At 44.7% G+C, this 16,602-nt stretch overlaps 1 protein-coding gene across 1 annotated transcript in view; it reads right to left on the bottom strand.

Annotated features, from left to right (window-relative positions):
- The window catches only part of SORL1 (sortilin related receptor 1), a 157,086-nt gene that overhangs the window by 93,349 nt on the left and 47,135 nt on the right, over window positions 1–16,602 (bottom strand). The window contains exons 7-11 of the mRNA XM_025465194.3: window positions 15,835–15,936; window positions 14,493–14,662; window positions 9,089–9,281; window positions 6,661–6,778; window positions 6,373–6,446 (exon numbers count right to left, since the gene is read on the bottom strand). Coding sequence (XP_025320979.3) covers window positions 6,373–6,446; window positions 6,661–6,778; window positions 9,089–9,281; window positions 14,493–14,662; window positions 15,835–15,936 — 657 coding nt within the window. The remainder of the gene's footprint in view (window positions 1–6,372; window positions 6,447–6,660; window positions 6,779–9,088; window positions 9,282–14,492; window positions 14,663–15,834; window positions 15,937–16,602) is intronic.

Genomic DNA, 16,602 nt, shown 5'->3' on the forward strand with positions numbered 1-16,602 from the left:
TGATAAGATATCTAGGGAAATTTCAAATATCTGAAAACTAAACAACCCTTTTCTAAATAACTTCCCAAAGACAAAAAGCAAAAGGGACATGCCGAAGTAATAGAAATGTTCTGGAATTAGCAGTAAAGATTAAATATCACATCACTTGTGAATACAGCAAAAACCCACTGAACTATATACTTTGAAATGATGGACTTTATGATATGTGAATTACATCTCAACTTTAAAGAGAGACATTAAGAAATATTCTAAACTGAATGACAACAAAATGCATCTTTACATTTGTGACATTAGTTAGAGCAGTATTTAGACAAAAACTTAGAGCTTTAAATGCTTCTATTAGGAAAAAACATCTAAAATCAATGACCTAGTGTTATACCCAAAAAAGGCTACAAAAAGAAAAGCAAATTAAATACAAAGTAAATAAGGGAAAAGATAATACTAAAGAGCAGAGATCAACAAAATAAAATACAAGCCAAAGAGACAAAGCCAAAAGCACGTTCTTTGAAAAGATCAATAATATTGACAAACCACTAACTAAACTATTAAGCAAAACAGAAAAAAAAAACAAAAAAACAAACAAAAAAAAAACCACCACAGGGATTCCTGGGTGGCTCAGTCAGGGTAAGTGTCTGCCTTCGGCCCAGGTCATGATCTCCGGGTCCTGGGATCCAGCCCCATGCTGGGCTCCCTGCTCAGGGGGGAGCCTGCTTCTCTCTCTCCCTCTGCTTGCCATTCCCCCTGCTCGTGCACTTGCTCAAACTCTCTCTCTGTCAAATAAATAAATAAAATCTATGAAAAAATAAACTACAAATCCTCAATATCAGGAATGAAAACATGTGATCACCACAGACCCTACAGACATTAAAAAAAAAAAAAGAAAGAAAATACCTTGAGTCATTTTAAGCCAACAAATTCAATAATCCATATGAAACTCACCAAAACTGACATAAGCAGTAGAAAAAATCTCAACAGTTCCCTATCTGCCAAAGAAACTGAATTTCTAACCAAAACACAGCCAAAAAGAAAACCCCAGGTCCAGATAACTTCACTGGTGAATTATTAAAAAAAAAAAAAAAAAAGAGTAATACCACTTTTACACAAAAGAGGAATCACTGCTCAACTTCTTCTATGACACCAGCCCAACCCTAGCACCAAAACCTGAAAAAGACATTACCAAAAAAAAAGAGGTAAAAATCTTTAACAAACTATTAGCAACTCAAACCTAATCTGGTATAAAAAGGATAATAAATCCATGTTAAATAGGGTTTATCCCAGTAATTCGAGGTTAGTAAAACGGTCAAAAATCAATCAATGTAACGTATCATACTACATATGTGACAGTGTGATAAGAGAATAAATGGCATTTTGGTTTTTGTTCCCAGCTCCTGGTCAGAACTCCTAAATCCCTTGTAATTTCCTGACTGGTGGGGGTGATGTGTGTCTTACACAGAGCTCCTATATCCCTCAGAACTTCCAGGATGACAGGAGAGTCTTTTGTTGTAATGAGGCAAATGTTGGTGGACTCCTGGACAGTACAGAGGCTGGTAACTAAAAAGACTAAGCATGATTAGAAACTCCCAGCCTTGCCTCATCGTCTGGGGAAAGGACAGGGGCTGGAGAGGGAGTGTTTAAGTGATGGAGCCCCCACTGAAAAAAAAAAAAATCCCTAAGCTAAGATTAGAAGAGCTCCCAGGTTAGTGAACACACCCACATGCTGGGAGGTTGGCACATCTCAACTCTATGAGGACAAAAGTTCCTGTACTTAGGATCCTTCCAGATCTCGCCCTATGTACCACATCCCGCTGCAGCCTTTATAATATTCTCTATAATAAACTGGCGGAGGTAAGTAAATATTTCGATGAGTTCTATCAGCCATTCTAGCAAACTGCTGAACCCAAGAAGGGGGTCATGGGAACCCCCTATTTATAAGCTGGTCAGTGAGAAGTATAGGTGACAACCTGGGACTTACAATGACCATGTGAAGTGGGGTGGGGTGGGCAGTCTTTTTTTTTTTTTAGGATTTTATTTATTTATTCATGAGAGACACAGAGAGAGAGGCAGAAACATAGGCAGAGGGGAGACTGATGTGGGACTCGATTCCAGGACCCAGGGATCACATCTTGAGCTGAAGGCAGATGCTCAATCACTGAGCCACCAAAGTATCCTAAGGGGTGGGGCAGTCTTATGAGACCCAGCCCCTAAACTGTGAGGTCTGTGCTAACGTCAGCTAGTCAGTCACAACCAAAATAAAGGACATCCAATTAGTGTCCAGAGAATTGGAGAATTGCTCACTGTGAGGGGAACCTCCCCCAACATTTGGAATCAAAAATGTTCTGAGAATAAAGGAAAAGAGGGCTGTTTTTTAAGAACAATAATACACCATATTACATATTGCCATATTATTACCTATTAGAGAAGAGAAGGAGGAGAAGAAGGGAAATAGGAGACATAAAGATCAGAAAGGAAGAAATACAACGGTCCCTATTTGCAGATGATATGAATCTCTTTGAGTCTACAAAACTACTAACATTATTTTATTATTTTATTATTTATTATTTTAGCAAGGTTGCAGAATCCAAGGTTAATATGTAAAAATCAATTGTATTCTTACATACGATAGCAAAAATTGGAAAGGAAACTTGAAAGAAAATTCCATTTACAGGAATACCAAAAAATTTAAAAATACTTAGAAATGAAACTAACAAAAGATATACAGACCTCGACATCAAAATCTATAAAATATCACTCAGTGAGGCTTAAAAAGAAATGGAGAAACACACTACATTCATGGACCAGAAGACTCCATAGTGCTAAGATGTCAATTTTCCCAAAATCGACCTATAAGTTCAATGTAATCCCAGTCAAAAAATCCTAGCAGGTTTTGTAAAAACTGACAAGCTAATTCTAAAAATGTTGTGGAAATACAAAAAATCTAGGATAGTCAAAGAAATTTTTAAGAAGAACAAAGTTGGAGGACTTACCTACTTGATTTCAGCACTTACTCTAAGTCTCCCATAATCAAGACAGTTTGGTACAGGTGAAAAGACAAATAGATGAATAGAGCAGAATAGAAAGTCCTAAACTAGACCCACACATATCTGGCCAATTGATTTTCAAACAGGCACTCAATGGGGGAAGTCTTTTTCAGTAAGTGGGGCTGGATCATTGAATCTCTATATGGAAAAATGAGTATCAGTCTTTCGATCACATCAGATATAAAAATCAACTCAAAATGGATCATAAACAAACAAACAAAAAAGGATCATAAACCTACACTACAGCCTGACACTGTGAAGCTCAGGGGTAAATCTTTGCAGCGTTGGGAGGGGCAAATATTTTTTAGAACAATAAAGGGCATAAAACATAGAAGAGGAATCCCTGGGTGGCGCAGCGGTTTAGCGCCTGCCTTTGGCCCAGGGCGCGATCCTGGAGACCCGGGATCGAATCCCACGTCGGGCTCCCGGTGCATGGAGCCTGCTTCTCCCTCTGCCTGTGTCTCTGCCTCTCTCTCTCTCACTGTGTGCCTATCATAAATAAATAAAAAATTAAAAAAAAAACATAGAAGAAAAAAACTGATAAATCAGATTTCAGCAAAATTTAGAATATTTACTCTTGAAAGACACCATTAAGAAAACAAGCCAGGCCACGGAAAATACTCATGACACATATATCAAACGAAAGACTTAATTCAGAATACATTTTTCAAAAAAATCTCTTACAGCTCAATGAGAAGGCAAACAACTTTTTTTTACAAAAAATAAGCACAAGACTTAAACACTTCAAAAAATTATTTTTACACGGCCAATGAGCACATGAAAAGAAGCTCTACTTCATTAGACACCAAGAAAGTGCCAATTAAAGCCATAATAAGATATCACTGTGTACTCATTAAAATGTCTAAAATTAAAAAAAGACTGACCATACCAAGTGTTGGTGTGGACCGGAAGCGATTAGAACTTTCACACACTGCTGGTAGAAATGTAAAACGGTACATTCATTTTGGAAAACAATTCGGTAATTCCTTAAAAAGTTAAACACAGACCCACCAAGCTGTCCAGCCATTCTGTTCTAAGGCATCCACCGAAAAGAAGTAAAAATTTTTGTCCATCTAAAAAAAAGCACGTGATTAAGTGTTTATAACAGCTATACTTACAATCAGCAAAAACTGTAATGTCCATCGACAGATGAGTGGATAAACAAATTGTGAGATATCCCTACAATGGGATACCAATCAATAATAAATTGGAAAAGAACCACTGATACACAAAACCAGCATGGATGAACCTCAAAATCACCATGATGAGGGACAGAGGCCAGGCAAAAAGACTGTGTATGGAGTCCATTTATATAAAATGCTAGAAAATGCCAATTAATATCTGGCAGGGACCAGGTAAAGAGAAGGATGGATTACAAGGGGGAAGGAAGATACTTTGGGGAGTGATGGAAATGGTTGCCATCTTCATTGTGGTGTTGGCAACGGTGTAGCAATGGTGACCACTTCTGATCCAACTGTACCTTTTAGATATGCAGAGTTCACTCTGCTTCCACATGCCTCAGTAAAGTTAAGGAAGAAAGTGCAGAAAAGGAACTCAGGATCAGAGAATTTGCACCACTGATCAGTCGTGGAAGGGGAACAAGAGTTCTACTCACCAATTTTCTAGACAGCCTTGTCCACTGTATCCTATCCTATCTCCTGCCACCCCTGATGCCCCTCACATCAGGCTGTCCTGATGTCCCGTAGGCTGTCCCTCTCATGTGACTGCCACCCACAGGGACTCAGGTGCCCACTCCCACAGACACGGTCTCAACCTTCCCCTCCCCTACTTAGCTCTCTGCTCTTTCCAAAAATAGGGTCCCTTGTATGACAGCTGTGTCTTGGCAGGTGTGAAGCGTGCCTGGCGGGAGGCAATGACAGCTGCCCCAGCATTAGCCAGACCACACCACTTCACCAGAGGAGGAACAACACACTGCTTTCTACCCAGAAGGAAATCACTTGCAAATGCTCAAATCCCAGATTACACCAACATCAGAAGGTCCAAACAAACCACAAGCCTATCTGCCTAGGAGAGAACACCCAATCTCAAAAGGAATGTCTGGCTCCTATGAAGAGGAAAGCAGCTGCTTAATCCTTCCCAGGGGAGCACAGCAAGGATGCCCCCCAAACTCCAAACTGTTCACCCTTTTTGACAATTGGGCCTTGACATCTTTCATCCAAATACCTGTGTCCTCTACCATGCTGGACTGTTCTTAATGAATGCGCACACATAATGTCTGGGGCCCAGATCCCTCACCTGAGGGATGATGGTAAGCCCTCCTCCAGGAGGTGAGATATGTGATAGGTTTCTGTAAACTGCACAGAGCCAAACAAGCACTGGGTATCATTAATGCTTTGCATAGTAGGTATTTAAATACAAACGTGTACCTATCGTGTCCCCAATAAGCAGCATCATGAGGATGGGAGGTTGGCTGGCTCTTCTGAGAACTCCACATCCCTCCTGACATCATGCTCCGCCTACAGGAGGTGCTCAATTAAATTCCTGTCCTGTGATCTACTGAGTGCTCCTGGGGGCTCCCCGCACACACAGCAGAGCACCCCTGTAAGCAACCCCTACAGAAGGAGACCAGATGTACTTCTTTCCTTGGCCTTCGTAATTCACGGGAGGCTGGTGAAAGCATCTTTTTTTTTTTCTTTTTTACAAGTTTGGCAATCCTCTAATGTCTGAGGCTGATTTAGCATTTGGGGACTACGAAACTAGCTCAACTTTCAGGACTGGTATCAGCAGTGCCAAGGATCCAAAGTAGTTCTACAGACTCAAGGCAAAAACATCTTTCCGTAGCGGAGAGGGAAACGAAGTGCCTGCCCACCACAGCCCCACTGAGGAGAGGGCTTGACTTCTATTTCAAAACGATACGACAATACACAGCCAACTTCACACCAGACACCACTACGGCCACACTGTCATTTGCTGATTTAAGGGGCACCCACTCCATAACCAGACACTGCTAGGTCCTAGGGGTAAAGAGGTAAGCAAAAGAGACATTGCTTTGTCCTCTTGGAACATTTAGTTAAAGTTACAGACGTAGGGGGAAGAAAAGGTCTGTTTTTGATTCAAAGTAATATTTTTGGCAAACTCACGAGCCCACATTACAAGGTGTGAACACAAATCAGTGCAGCTGATGCTCATGTGTGGCTCTGGGTACCTCTTTCTATTTTATAGTCATACTTGGCACCATTGGCCTCCACCACCAGCCACACGTGTTCCTGAAATGTGCAGGCACGACTGTGTTCTCCAATAAAGCAGAACCTGGGTTGGGGGCTGAGGCTCGGGAGCTAGGGGTGGGGGTGAGGGGTGGGGGTGGGGAGCTGACCTCTCGCCACCGGGCTCCGGCACTGCTAGAGATGTACACGTTCGTCTTGCTTGCCAAGTTCTTTCCCACTGAACCTAAAATGCAAGAGGCATAATTACTTTTAATTTCAAGAATATGTCAGACGCTCACCTTGCCCAACCAGAAATTCTGAGTAGTATTTAGCCACCAAAAATGTCTCGAAACCACAAAGAGCAGCTGCTACAGCAGATGTCAGTGGTCACCGCCTAGTTGGCTTGCACATAACAGAAATGCTTAACCCCTGAACGGGGACGAGCAAAGCAGACTTACCAGTGGCAATGATGAGACCGGGAGCGGACTCCTTGGACAGGATGGGCATCCTCCGAAGCTGGAGGTTGAGCAGCTGACTGAGCCGCTGGGCCAGGTGGAGGGAACAGCCCTGGGAGAGCTACAGGACACAAGTTCCAGACCCTGTCAGCACGTGACACGATGCCTCCAGCTCCCTCAAAACACTGGGGCCTGTGTGCAGACAGTGCAGCCACACACCGAGAAAGGAAATCTGGCCCAAAGGAAACGAGACTCACAGCCCAGGGGTCCCCCACGCACCCCCAGGTGGATGGGATTACCTGAACCACATAAATGCCTCTCACTGAAGAAAAGAGAAAAAGGTGAATAAAAAAATTCCTCCTAAGGCTCGCAGAGGATAGCACTTAGGCATCAGTGTCAACTCGAGTAGATCGAAAGCTACCCCTCCCTCTGTTTAAAGAGAAATGAAATGATTTGATGGGAATTTTTTTTTTTTAAGTCCGTAGAGGTATATTTCAAATGTGATTTAAGCAATTCCATCAGAGGGAAAAATCAAGAATCAGAGGTCATGAAGTCTCACTGATAAGCTCCCAGATGTACAACATATGAGCTATAAACACCAAGGGATCCACATTACAACAGTTTTTAAGTAGTCAGCATTTGTACAAAGAACCAACTCTACAGTGTCCGCTGCAAAACAAGTTATTCGAACCGGCCTCCGCCACTGGCGTTCCGATTTTAACAGTTCTGCAGAGTTATTTGCTGTATGGTCACACCAACATCTCTTGGCCAGAATGTGATTGTCAAATGTTACTCAGCCTCGTCTGGTGTTCTAGGCAGGGTAGGTCTGTGTGCTTATGTTAACAGGTTTTTACCTGGGAACCTGGTCGGCTACGTCTACTTACTTTTATAACAAAAGGATCTCTCTAGGAAATGTCCATCTTGCTAGCAACACTGTTTAGCAAATGAAAACTGGAGCAGATTAGGTTGGGTCTCAAATATTTGCCAACTAGCCTGTTCTTTCACCACCTAAAATCACAGGTAGAAACTAAAAGCCCACCAACTTGTATGGTTCGTAGATAAATGGGTCAGTCAGGGGAATAAGCAGAGTTTTAACAATACCATTAATGTGGTAGGCTCAGACCCTACAGCACACTCAAAAGTAGGCCACCCCCATCTACACAGGCTGGTGCAGAGCTCCCAAAATCTAGAAGTCAGTCCTGAATAAAGAAACACCTATATATCTGTCTCTATCTACTTATATCTTGCCTCTCCAAAGTTAGACTTCATGTACGAAGGCAAGACCTGCTGCCAAATAGAGAGGAGGAATCAAGAAGTCAGTGGAGAACAAGAGTTTCCAAAAAAATTTTCTTAGTGATCACAGATACAGCATAGAGTAGAGTCAACATACTTAATCACGGACAAACAAAATTCAAAAATCCCAGACCAGGTAACTAACTAAATATTAGTTTTCCCCAAATTACTACTACTTGATTTTTTTTTTCTGAGTTCCTTCTGCCTACCTACTTTATATAACCCAGACCCCTTAGGTGAGACAAAAACGGAGGTGCGGGGTGTCACATAAAGCCAAGGAACTCAATCCACAGGATGCTCTTCCGAGGGACAAGAACAGGGCTGCTCAGGAGAGTGGGAACACTTACTGAGGCCAAATAAAACATTTTAGTATTCTCAGCTTTTCAGATGGAGCCACAGATTGGGAAAATTGTAGAATCCTAAATTATATTCAGGAAGGCACTTTTTTAAAAGTTCTGCAGAAATTAAAAATCTACAACAGAGTTTCCCAAGCTGTCTTGGTTTGCAACACAATTAGCGTCCCTGTAAATTTTTTATAGCAGCCTCAGACCAGAAGACGTACCCACATTTGTTTGTTTTTTTACATAGTTAAGACCAAACAATTTAATAAGTGTACATGTCCTAATAACTTAATGGCAGTTCAAAATAACAGTATGTGTGCATATACACACGCATACACACATATACACGCACAGAGAAAACACAATTTTTATTTCACTCTTAAATAACCACAGTTACTTAATACCGGATGTCTGCACCTGCTGAGTACTACACACTTTCTCAAAGTTTAGAATCATCTCAGATCCCACCACTGTCACTTCCCATCCCACTGGGATTTTCTCACTTGCTTTTTATCACGTCAACTGCTAGAAAATTCGGCTTCACAACAGTTTGATGCCTTCCAAAGCACGAACTAATGTGGAAACTAGGAACGAAACTCAAGATGGTACTTCACATGATGACTGACAAATACCAAGTATCTTGTGTTTCTCTCAAAAGTTTAAAACATCCCAGAGTTCACTGGGAGTGAACTATGGCACCCCTAACTGCCCTGGTGCGGAGTTTGGGAACCGTTAAGGGTAGCACCACAGATTAAAAATTCATATGAAAAGCCCAAACGAGATGAAAGCATCTGTACCTCACAGTTGATTTTTTCTCCATATCCCGTGAAGGCTGGAGCCTGAAGGAACTCCCAGGTACCCCCTTTGTCAAAGGTGATGACTGATCGCATGTTCTCCTCATTCATCGAACCGTTAATCAGAGTAGCGATATAGACTCCTTGTAACCCCTCCACGCGGTGGAAGTCAGCAAATGGCTCATTTGCAAAATACCTACAGTAAGAGAAAATAAGCAGCTGTGAACCTGAACTGATATTTCCTTGGTATGTTTTTATTATAAATAACATAAAATTTAGCTGTGTTAAAGTACAGAATTCAGTGGCATTACGTACATTCACGATGCTGTGTTGTACCGGCGTCACGATCTAGTTCCAGAACACTTTCATCATCTTAAAAAGAAACCCAGTACCCACCGGCAGTCATCCCCCTTCTTCCCTGCCCACCCCAGGCCCTGGCCACCACTACTCAGTTTTCTGTGGCTACGAATTAGCCTAATCTGTGTATTTCATATACATGGAAGTGTGCCTTTTTATGGTCACTTTTGTACAGCGTAATGTGTCCAAGGTTCACCCATACTGTAGCACAAATCAGTAGTTCATTCTTATTTACAGATAAGTAACCTTTTTTTTTTAAAGATTTTATTTATTTATTCATGAGAGACACAGAGAGAGAGAGGCAGAGATACAGGCAGAGGGAGAAGCAGGCTCCATGCAGGGAGCCTGACGTGGGACTTGATCCCAAGACTCCAGGATCACGCCCTGAGCCGAAGGCAGATGCTCAACCACTGAGCCACCCAGGTGTCCCGTCCCTCTTTTTTTTTTTTAAACGTGATTGTGTTTTAACTTTGAAGGTCAAGATGCTTATCAGATCAATAACTCTTCATGGGGAGTTCAGAATGCTGACTACAACATACAGACGTGATGAGAGGCACGTCTATCTCTTCCCTGAAAGATTCACCCCAAATCTTCCAGCGAGCCTCGACAAACAGGAAACAGTAAGCCAGACTTGCCAGACACCAATCGAAGCGCCAGGGCTTATAACCCGCAGGAATCCAGCGCTAAGGGATACACAGCCACTGGCCACACGCTGACAATTAATTATCCAACACCCTGTTCAGGGAGAAGCCCATAGGGTTCCTGTCAGAATGCACAGCAGAACCCCGACCCCAGGAAGCCATACAAAGAGCAAGGAAGGTTCTAGAAGCTTGAGGTTATACTTTTTACCAATGAAGCAGAGAATGAGGCCTTCCCAGGGCCTTAACTACTATGCCAGGGTACCTATTTCACTGGGAAGCAGCTTTGCCCCGAAATGGTACACACGTCACAGATGGAACAGATCTCTGAGAAGTGCTAACCAGAGTTCCCACGTGGTTTTCAAAACTGGAAGTGTGTCCTTTATTTAGAAGGGTTCTGAGCCACCAGGCTTGGTTAAAAAAAAATTTATTAAAGCATAGAACTGCTTTTTTCCATTATCCACTCTACCAATCTCGAGCTGGATGAGTTTAGACAGAAGCACACTCACTACAAGCTCTGAGGAAGAAAAAGAAAATTTTTAAAAAGCACTGACAAAGCTACTTCAGATGGAGAGACTGAGCAAAACCCCAAATCAAATGCTGGCACTGAGGGACGCCTGGGTGGCTCCATGGTTGAGCACCTGCCTTCAGCTCAGGGCATGATCCCAGGGTCTGGGGATCGAGTCCCATATCAGGGTCCCCAAGGGAGCCTGCTTCTCCCTCTGCCTGTGTCTCTCCACCTCTCTCTCTCTCTCTCTCTGGGTGTCTCATGAATAGATAAATAAAATCTAAAAAAAAAAAAAATCCTAAATAAGATGCTGGCAATGAGACCAAACATTCTGACATGCGGTTTCCTCTGGTCTCCTGGAGGTATTTTTCTTTGCTTCTTTAGAAATCAGTTGCAGCTCTGTCAGCCACCCACTCTCTCTATTGACCTCAGCAACCCTGCGTTAGATGCCATCATCATGAAGCCACCACCATCAGGTTGACTGTCACTCTCCTGGATTTCTGCCTTTTGGTTCCAAGCAGAAACCTGTCTTCTATGCCTGTCAGTGCCCCAGTGGCCCTGCGATGATTCATCTCACCCTAGGTGCCCTCTCTTCGTCCATTTTCTTACATTTCCACTCGCCAGAGCACCCAGGCCCCTGGGCCACCCTCCTGCAGAGCCCACGCCCGCCTCGCCCCTCGCAGAGGCCCCGCCGGGCCCAACATCTCATCCCCACATCCAGACACTGCTTTCCAGGAGATTTCTGCTCGGCACATCTCACCGACGCCAGGGGCACCCCCAGTTAAGAATTCTACTCCAGGTCTCTAAGTAAATTAGGACCGCTTCCTTGGCACCACACTTTCCTATTGAGTTCAAAGAACAACTCATTTCAAATAACACAGAAGTGTTATGTGGGTTTTTTTGGTTTTTGGTTTTTTTTGAATCAGCCTGCCCACGCAATCTAATTCACCCTTAGCCTATCTCATCTCGCTGAGATGCAGAAGCAGGTGACAAAAGTTCACTCAAATGAGCACAACTGAGCATCTCCAGTCCTGAGATTAAGCCTGAAGTAAACAAGAAGAAGGCTGAGCCCATGGTGGTCTGTGAATGTAGACGTAAACCTCTTTCCAGTTTCCTAACTGGATTGGGCACTCGGGCCGGGCATGAGTGACCTTCATTACCACGTAAAGGGCCGTGTGCATACATGAGAGGGCCATATGGTCACATAACTGAGCTTCCTGCTTCCTGGGGAGCTTCTCTCCAAGACTTCTGCCTGCCCTGTCACAAGACAGCCATCCTGAACACCCGACAAATGCAGAGGATACAGAAACCTTTGGCAAGCTGTGATTTATCCACTCCACGGCTCTCAAAGGTGGGGGAAAAAATCAGAGGCTGGGAAAGGCTTGAGGAATCATGGCTCATAATTCTAATTATAAAAAAAGTAAGCAGAATATTATTCACCAGTACAAAGGAATGAAGCACTCACACACACACACACACACGCACACGCACACACATACACACACGGACAAACCCTGAACACATTATGCAAGCTCCGAGACTGACCCAAAGGTCACTTATTATGCTACGATTCTGTTTACACAGTATACCTGGAGAAGGTAAATCCACAGAGACAGAAAGGACATTAGTGGCTGCCAGGGGCTGCAGGGAAGACAGACTGGGACCAGAAACTGCTTAGTGGGTAAGGGGTTCTCTTTTGGGGAAGTGAAAATGTTTTGGAAATAGATTAAAGCCGGTGGTTGCTTGCACAACGCCACGAATGCCCTAAATGCCACCGGGCTGTTCACTTTAAAATGGCTCAGCTAATGTCATGTGAATTTCACCCCAATAAATTACTTAAAATAACAAACAAACAAAAAGCAAAGACACAGGAGCCAGCCCAAAGACGCTGCCACTGACCAAACCAGAAAAACCTGAGGCTGAATCATGGTAGGAATGGTTTACAACACATTAACTCACACTGAATAATAAATAACTCAGGAGTCTATACTGGCAGGGGTGTGGGGAGGCATAAAATAGGACGTACCTCTGAAAGAGCCGAAACAGGGCATGCAAAGGCACTGTCAGGGACCAGAAAGTTCTCCCCTTGGGGATCCAACAGGCATCTCCAAGCTGGCGAGTCCGAACCCGAGGCCCTGCCCTTTCCCCGGACACCTGCTCCTCGCGCAGCTCCCTCTGACTTCCTGACGCCCGGACTCAGCCCACGGCCGTCATTCTGCCCACTCACTGCTCAGCCCAAGCAGCCGTGGGCCCTGGACGCGCCACAGCCAAGCAGCAAATCTACCAGCAAACGATCAGAATTTGCCCATTTCCGTCATCTCTGCTGCTACTGCCCTGGGCCCTGCTGACAGCAAGGCCAGCCTGGGTCTCCAGCACTGTCCCGGCCAGGCGCCCTGCTTCTTCCATTCTCGCGCCCCGCCGGCAGTCTACTCTGCACACAGCACTGAGCCTGGCTTCTTTAGAAGACAGGTCACCTGAGTGTTCGTCTGAAACTACTTGTAATATTGTCCATTTATGTTTCAAGTCCTTTCCTTTATGTAACGTGGGGTCACAATTTTTTTAAATGGTTAAAAAAAATGTAACAGGTTAAATCAGATGATGTCCATCTTCTGGTCAAAAACCTCCATATTCTGCTTAGAAGGAAAAAAGGAAATTTCTTCCATGCCCTTGAAGGCCTTATACAATCTGAGCCCTGCTCTCCTGGATCCTATTTCCTAGAGGATGTTCTCTCTCTCCTCCTCCTCCAGCTGTTGGAGCCACCCTGGCTTCTACACCGCTCCTAAAATATATCCAACCTCAGAATCTCTGAGCATGCTGTTCCCTCTGCCGCAGCGCCCTTCCCCAGGGCCTCCGAGCATGCTGTTCCCTCTGCCACAGTGCCCTTCCCCAGGCCCTCCGAGCATGCTGTTCCCTCTTCCTGCTCACGTGACTCAGGACCTACTGAAATGTCACTGTCGTAGAACAGCCTTCCATGGCCAGCCTGTATAAATGACATGCTCTTAATCCCCTGTCCTCTTAACTTGGTTCACTCTGCCTCCCAGCCCTTGCCACCAACAGGCAAACTACGTATTTGTTTCCGTCCTATCTTCCCCCAATGAGAACAAAAGCCCCATGGAATAAGGACCCTGTTTTGACTTTTCATTGCTGGACATATTATCTCATTGCTGTGCCTGGAACAAGGGCTGGCACAGAGCAGCAGCATCCTTGTCAAAAGAAATGGAGACTGAATAAATCACCAGCATGACGAGAGACCTTGGACGGCAGTGTCACGCCCTGTGACCTGGTGGTCACGGCCTCAGAGCCAGGCCTCGCTGCACACCAGGCAGCTCCACCAGACGGCTCTTGCAAAGAGCAGAGTGATTCTCATCACAGTCAGATGTCTCACAGAAGACTGGCTTGTCGCATGACAAGCGAGAATGAATGGACTCCAGCTCCCAAGGGTCACGGGGTCACCCACGGAGCAATATTTGCAATTACAGTAAGAAAAAAAATGTCAATTAACCTGCCTTACTTAGAGGCAAGTCTGCCATCGCTCTCCCCACGCCAGCTTGCCCCGAGCTGACCCCTGTCCAAGTGCCTTTTCCCACCGGCTCAGAGACCCCAAGGCAGATAACTGAAGGAAAGGAACCCAGGGAGTGGCTGACACAGGGCCTGTGACTCCAAATGTCACCCAGAGCAGCCATGCTCAGCCTTGGCATCCCATCCAAATCACCTGGAGGGCTTTTTAAAATCTTCACAGCCCAACCACACCCCTAATTGCTGAAGCCGTGCCACAAGCCAGCCACGGGCATTCTGGAAACTCGCCAGTTGAACCCAAAAGTACAGCTAATGTTGAAAAACACCCAACCTGAGGGTGCTGGTTGCTCTGATGTAAAAGCGAGGGAGGGACTTATGGTTTCCTTACCTCACCAACGTGTCACCGCCTGCCCCTCCTGGGCTGTAATAGAGCACGTTCTCCAGGGACAAGGAGAATTTCAGCCCCTCTGCCTCTGAGATGTATAAGTTGGTGCGGTTGTTACTATGACTGACGCATACAAACACCTGGTCCTCGGAGGCATCTGCGATGTAATATTCCTTTGGAATCGAAAGTCAAAACATACACAAGTCAAAAACCACACATGCACAGTGGACTTTTCCCTATGCACACTGAAGTAATGACTTCCAAATGTCCCAGTGACGGGGACAGGCCCAGAGCCCGCAGACACCTTCCCAAATCTCGGTAAAGCCTAGCCAATTTTCTTTTTGGAGGAGGTGAGGCTGCCCTGTAACTGGAACAAGCTGCTTACTGGCAAATGGGGCCCCAAAGAGGGGACCACCAAACCCCACAAATGACCTAAAAACTTTGTTTTGGTTCATGACATCTCCTTTTTCCCATGAGGTCCATCAATAGTATGTATTATAATATCCATTAATGTGCATTTCCTTTCCTTTCATTCTCTCTAAGGTACTAAAGAAAGGTGGAAGCCATAAAAAGCAAAGAACTGACAAGAATGTTCTCCCCATGAGCTACCAACCCTCCAGCACACCGACTGCCAGTGGCAAGGCCTTCAAATGCCACCTCCTGCCTGTGGTGGCTTCTCTGATGACCCCAGCCCACACTGTTTTTCCCATTGATCTCTTCGCTCTAATACACACATACTGTAGCTAAGCATTTGACATGAATGTATACATATGGTTTCTCCTCTGCTTGTTTCTCTGTGTCTCCAACGTATGTGTTTCTAAAAGGATGGGTCCCAGCTTTTATCCCCTTTTGGAATCTAGCCACCTGTAAGCAACAGAGCAGGTATTGCATGAATAACTCATGGTCACCAGCTCTCCATTCCTTCAGGACAGCACACTGAGGGCCCACTGACTCTGGTCCCAAACGTCTGCCAGTCTGTCTCCACATAAAGCAAATTAAGACTCCCATTCAGCTGCACTTCAAATAGTGAAGAGGGAAAAAACAGACCAAGGTGCCCAAAGCCTAATGGTTCCCTCTATGGAACTGTCTAGAAAGTGATTGCAGGGAGCCTCCATCAATGACCTACCCAACATGATGAGCACTGAGTGTTACACTGCATGTTGGCAAATTGAACTTTAAAAAAATTTTTTTTAATTAAAATAAATAAGAAATAAAAGAAGATTCAAATTAAAAAAAATTTTTAAAAGGCTCTACCCAGAAGGATATCCCAGCAACACCCTTCCCCTGACCCCTGCATGTGGAAACCCCTAACTCTTCTGTCCACCCCCAAGCAGACCCCACTCACATTAATAGGATGTCTTGTAACAAACTGGGCTGCTCGCATGGGCTTCCTGTCAAAGGACACCCAGAGCTGGACAGAAGCTGGCTGTAGACCGCCCAGAAGATGCTGCCAAGGAAGAGGAGGGGAAAAAAAAGTTAATGGTGCCACACTACAGCCACTCAAAGTAAGAGAAGATGGAAACAGGAAAGTCAGACCCCTCTGATTCTACCAGAAACACAAAACACAGGGTGACTGCAAATGCACATTTTTTGCAAGGTCCGTGTTCCCTCCACAGCTTGGGCTGCATTTGTTTGATCCCCAACATCCGATCTGCAACAGGTATTAGATACTCCCGAGTAAGGACAGACGGTACCGCGGTCCAACTGGGCGTGGGAGGAGGTAGGGGGCTGAACCCGGCAGCCCCCGCACCCACACAGGCTGAGGTCAGCCACACACCGAGCATATAAAACCCATTCCCATGTTCTTTCCCCTCCCGTTTTCAGGGGACGAGGATACTCGAATTAAAGGGCTTTAACCTGCACAAAGAGCTGAGGGAATTTTTACCGGTTCTCTTTTGCAACCTTCTAATACTTCTCATTGATGAACATTTTTCCTAGAGTGTGTTTTCTTTGCTAGGGCATAGGGCATGCCACACAATGTTGGCCACATCACACTGCGTTTTAGAAATACTAAAGCACAGCTGGAGTCTCGAAAATGTGTATAAAAGCATTAGATTAAGAGCTGGCTGTACCACCTCAGGAAATCACTAGTCTCTAGGTCTCAATTTACTCA

This window comes from Canis lupus, chromosome 5, assembly GCF_003254725.2.
Source record: "Canis lupus dingo isolate Sandy chromosome 5, ASM325472v2, whole genome shotgun sequence".
NCBI lineage: Eukaryota > Metazoa > Chordata > Mammalia > Carnivora > Canidae > Canis > Canis lupus.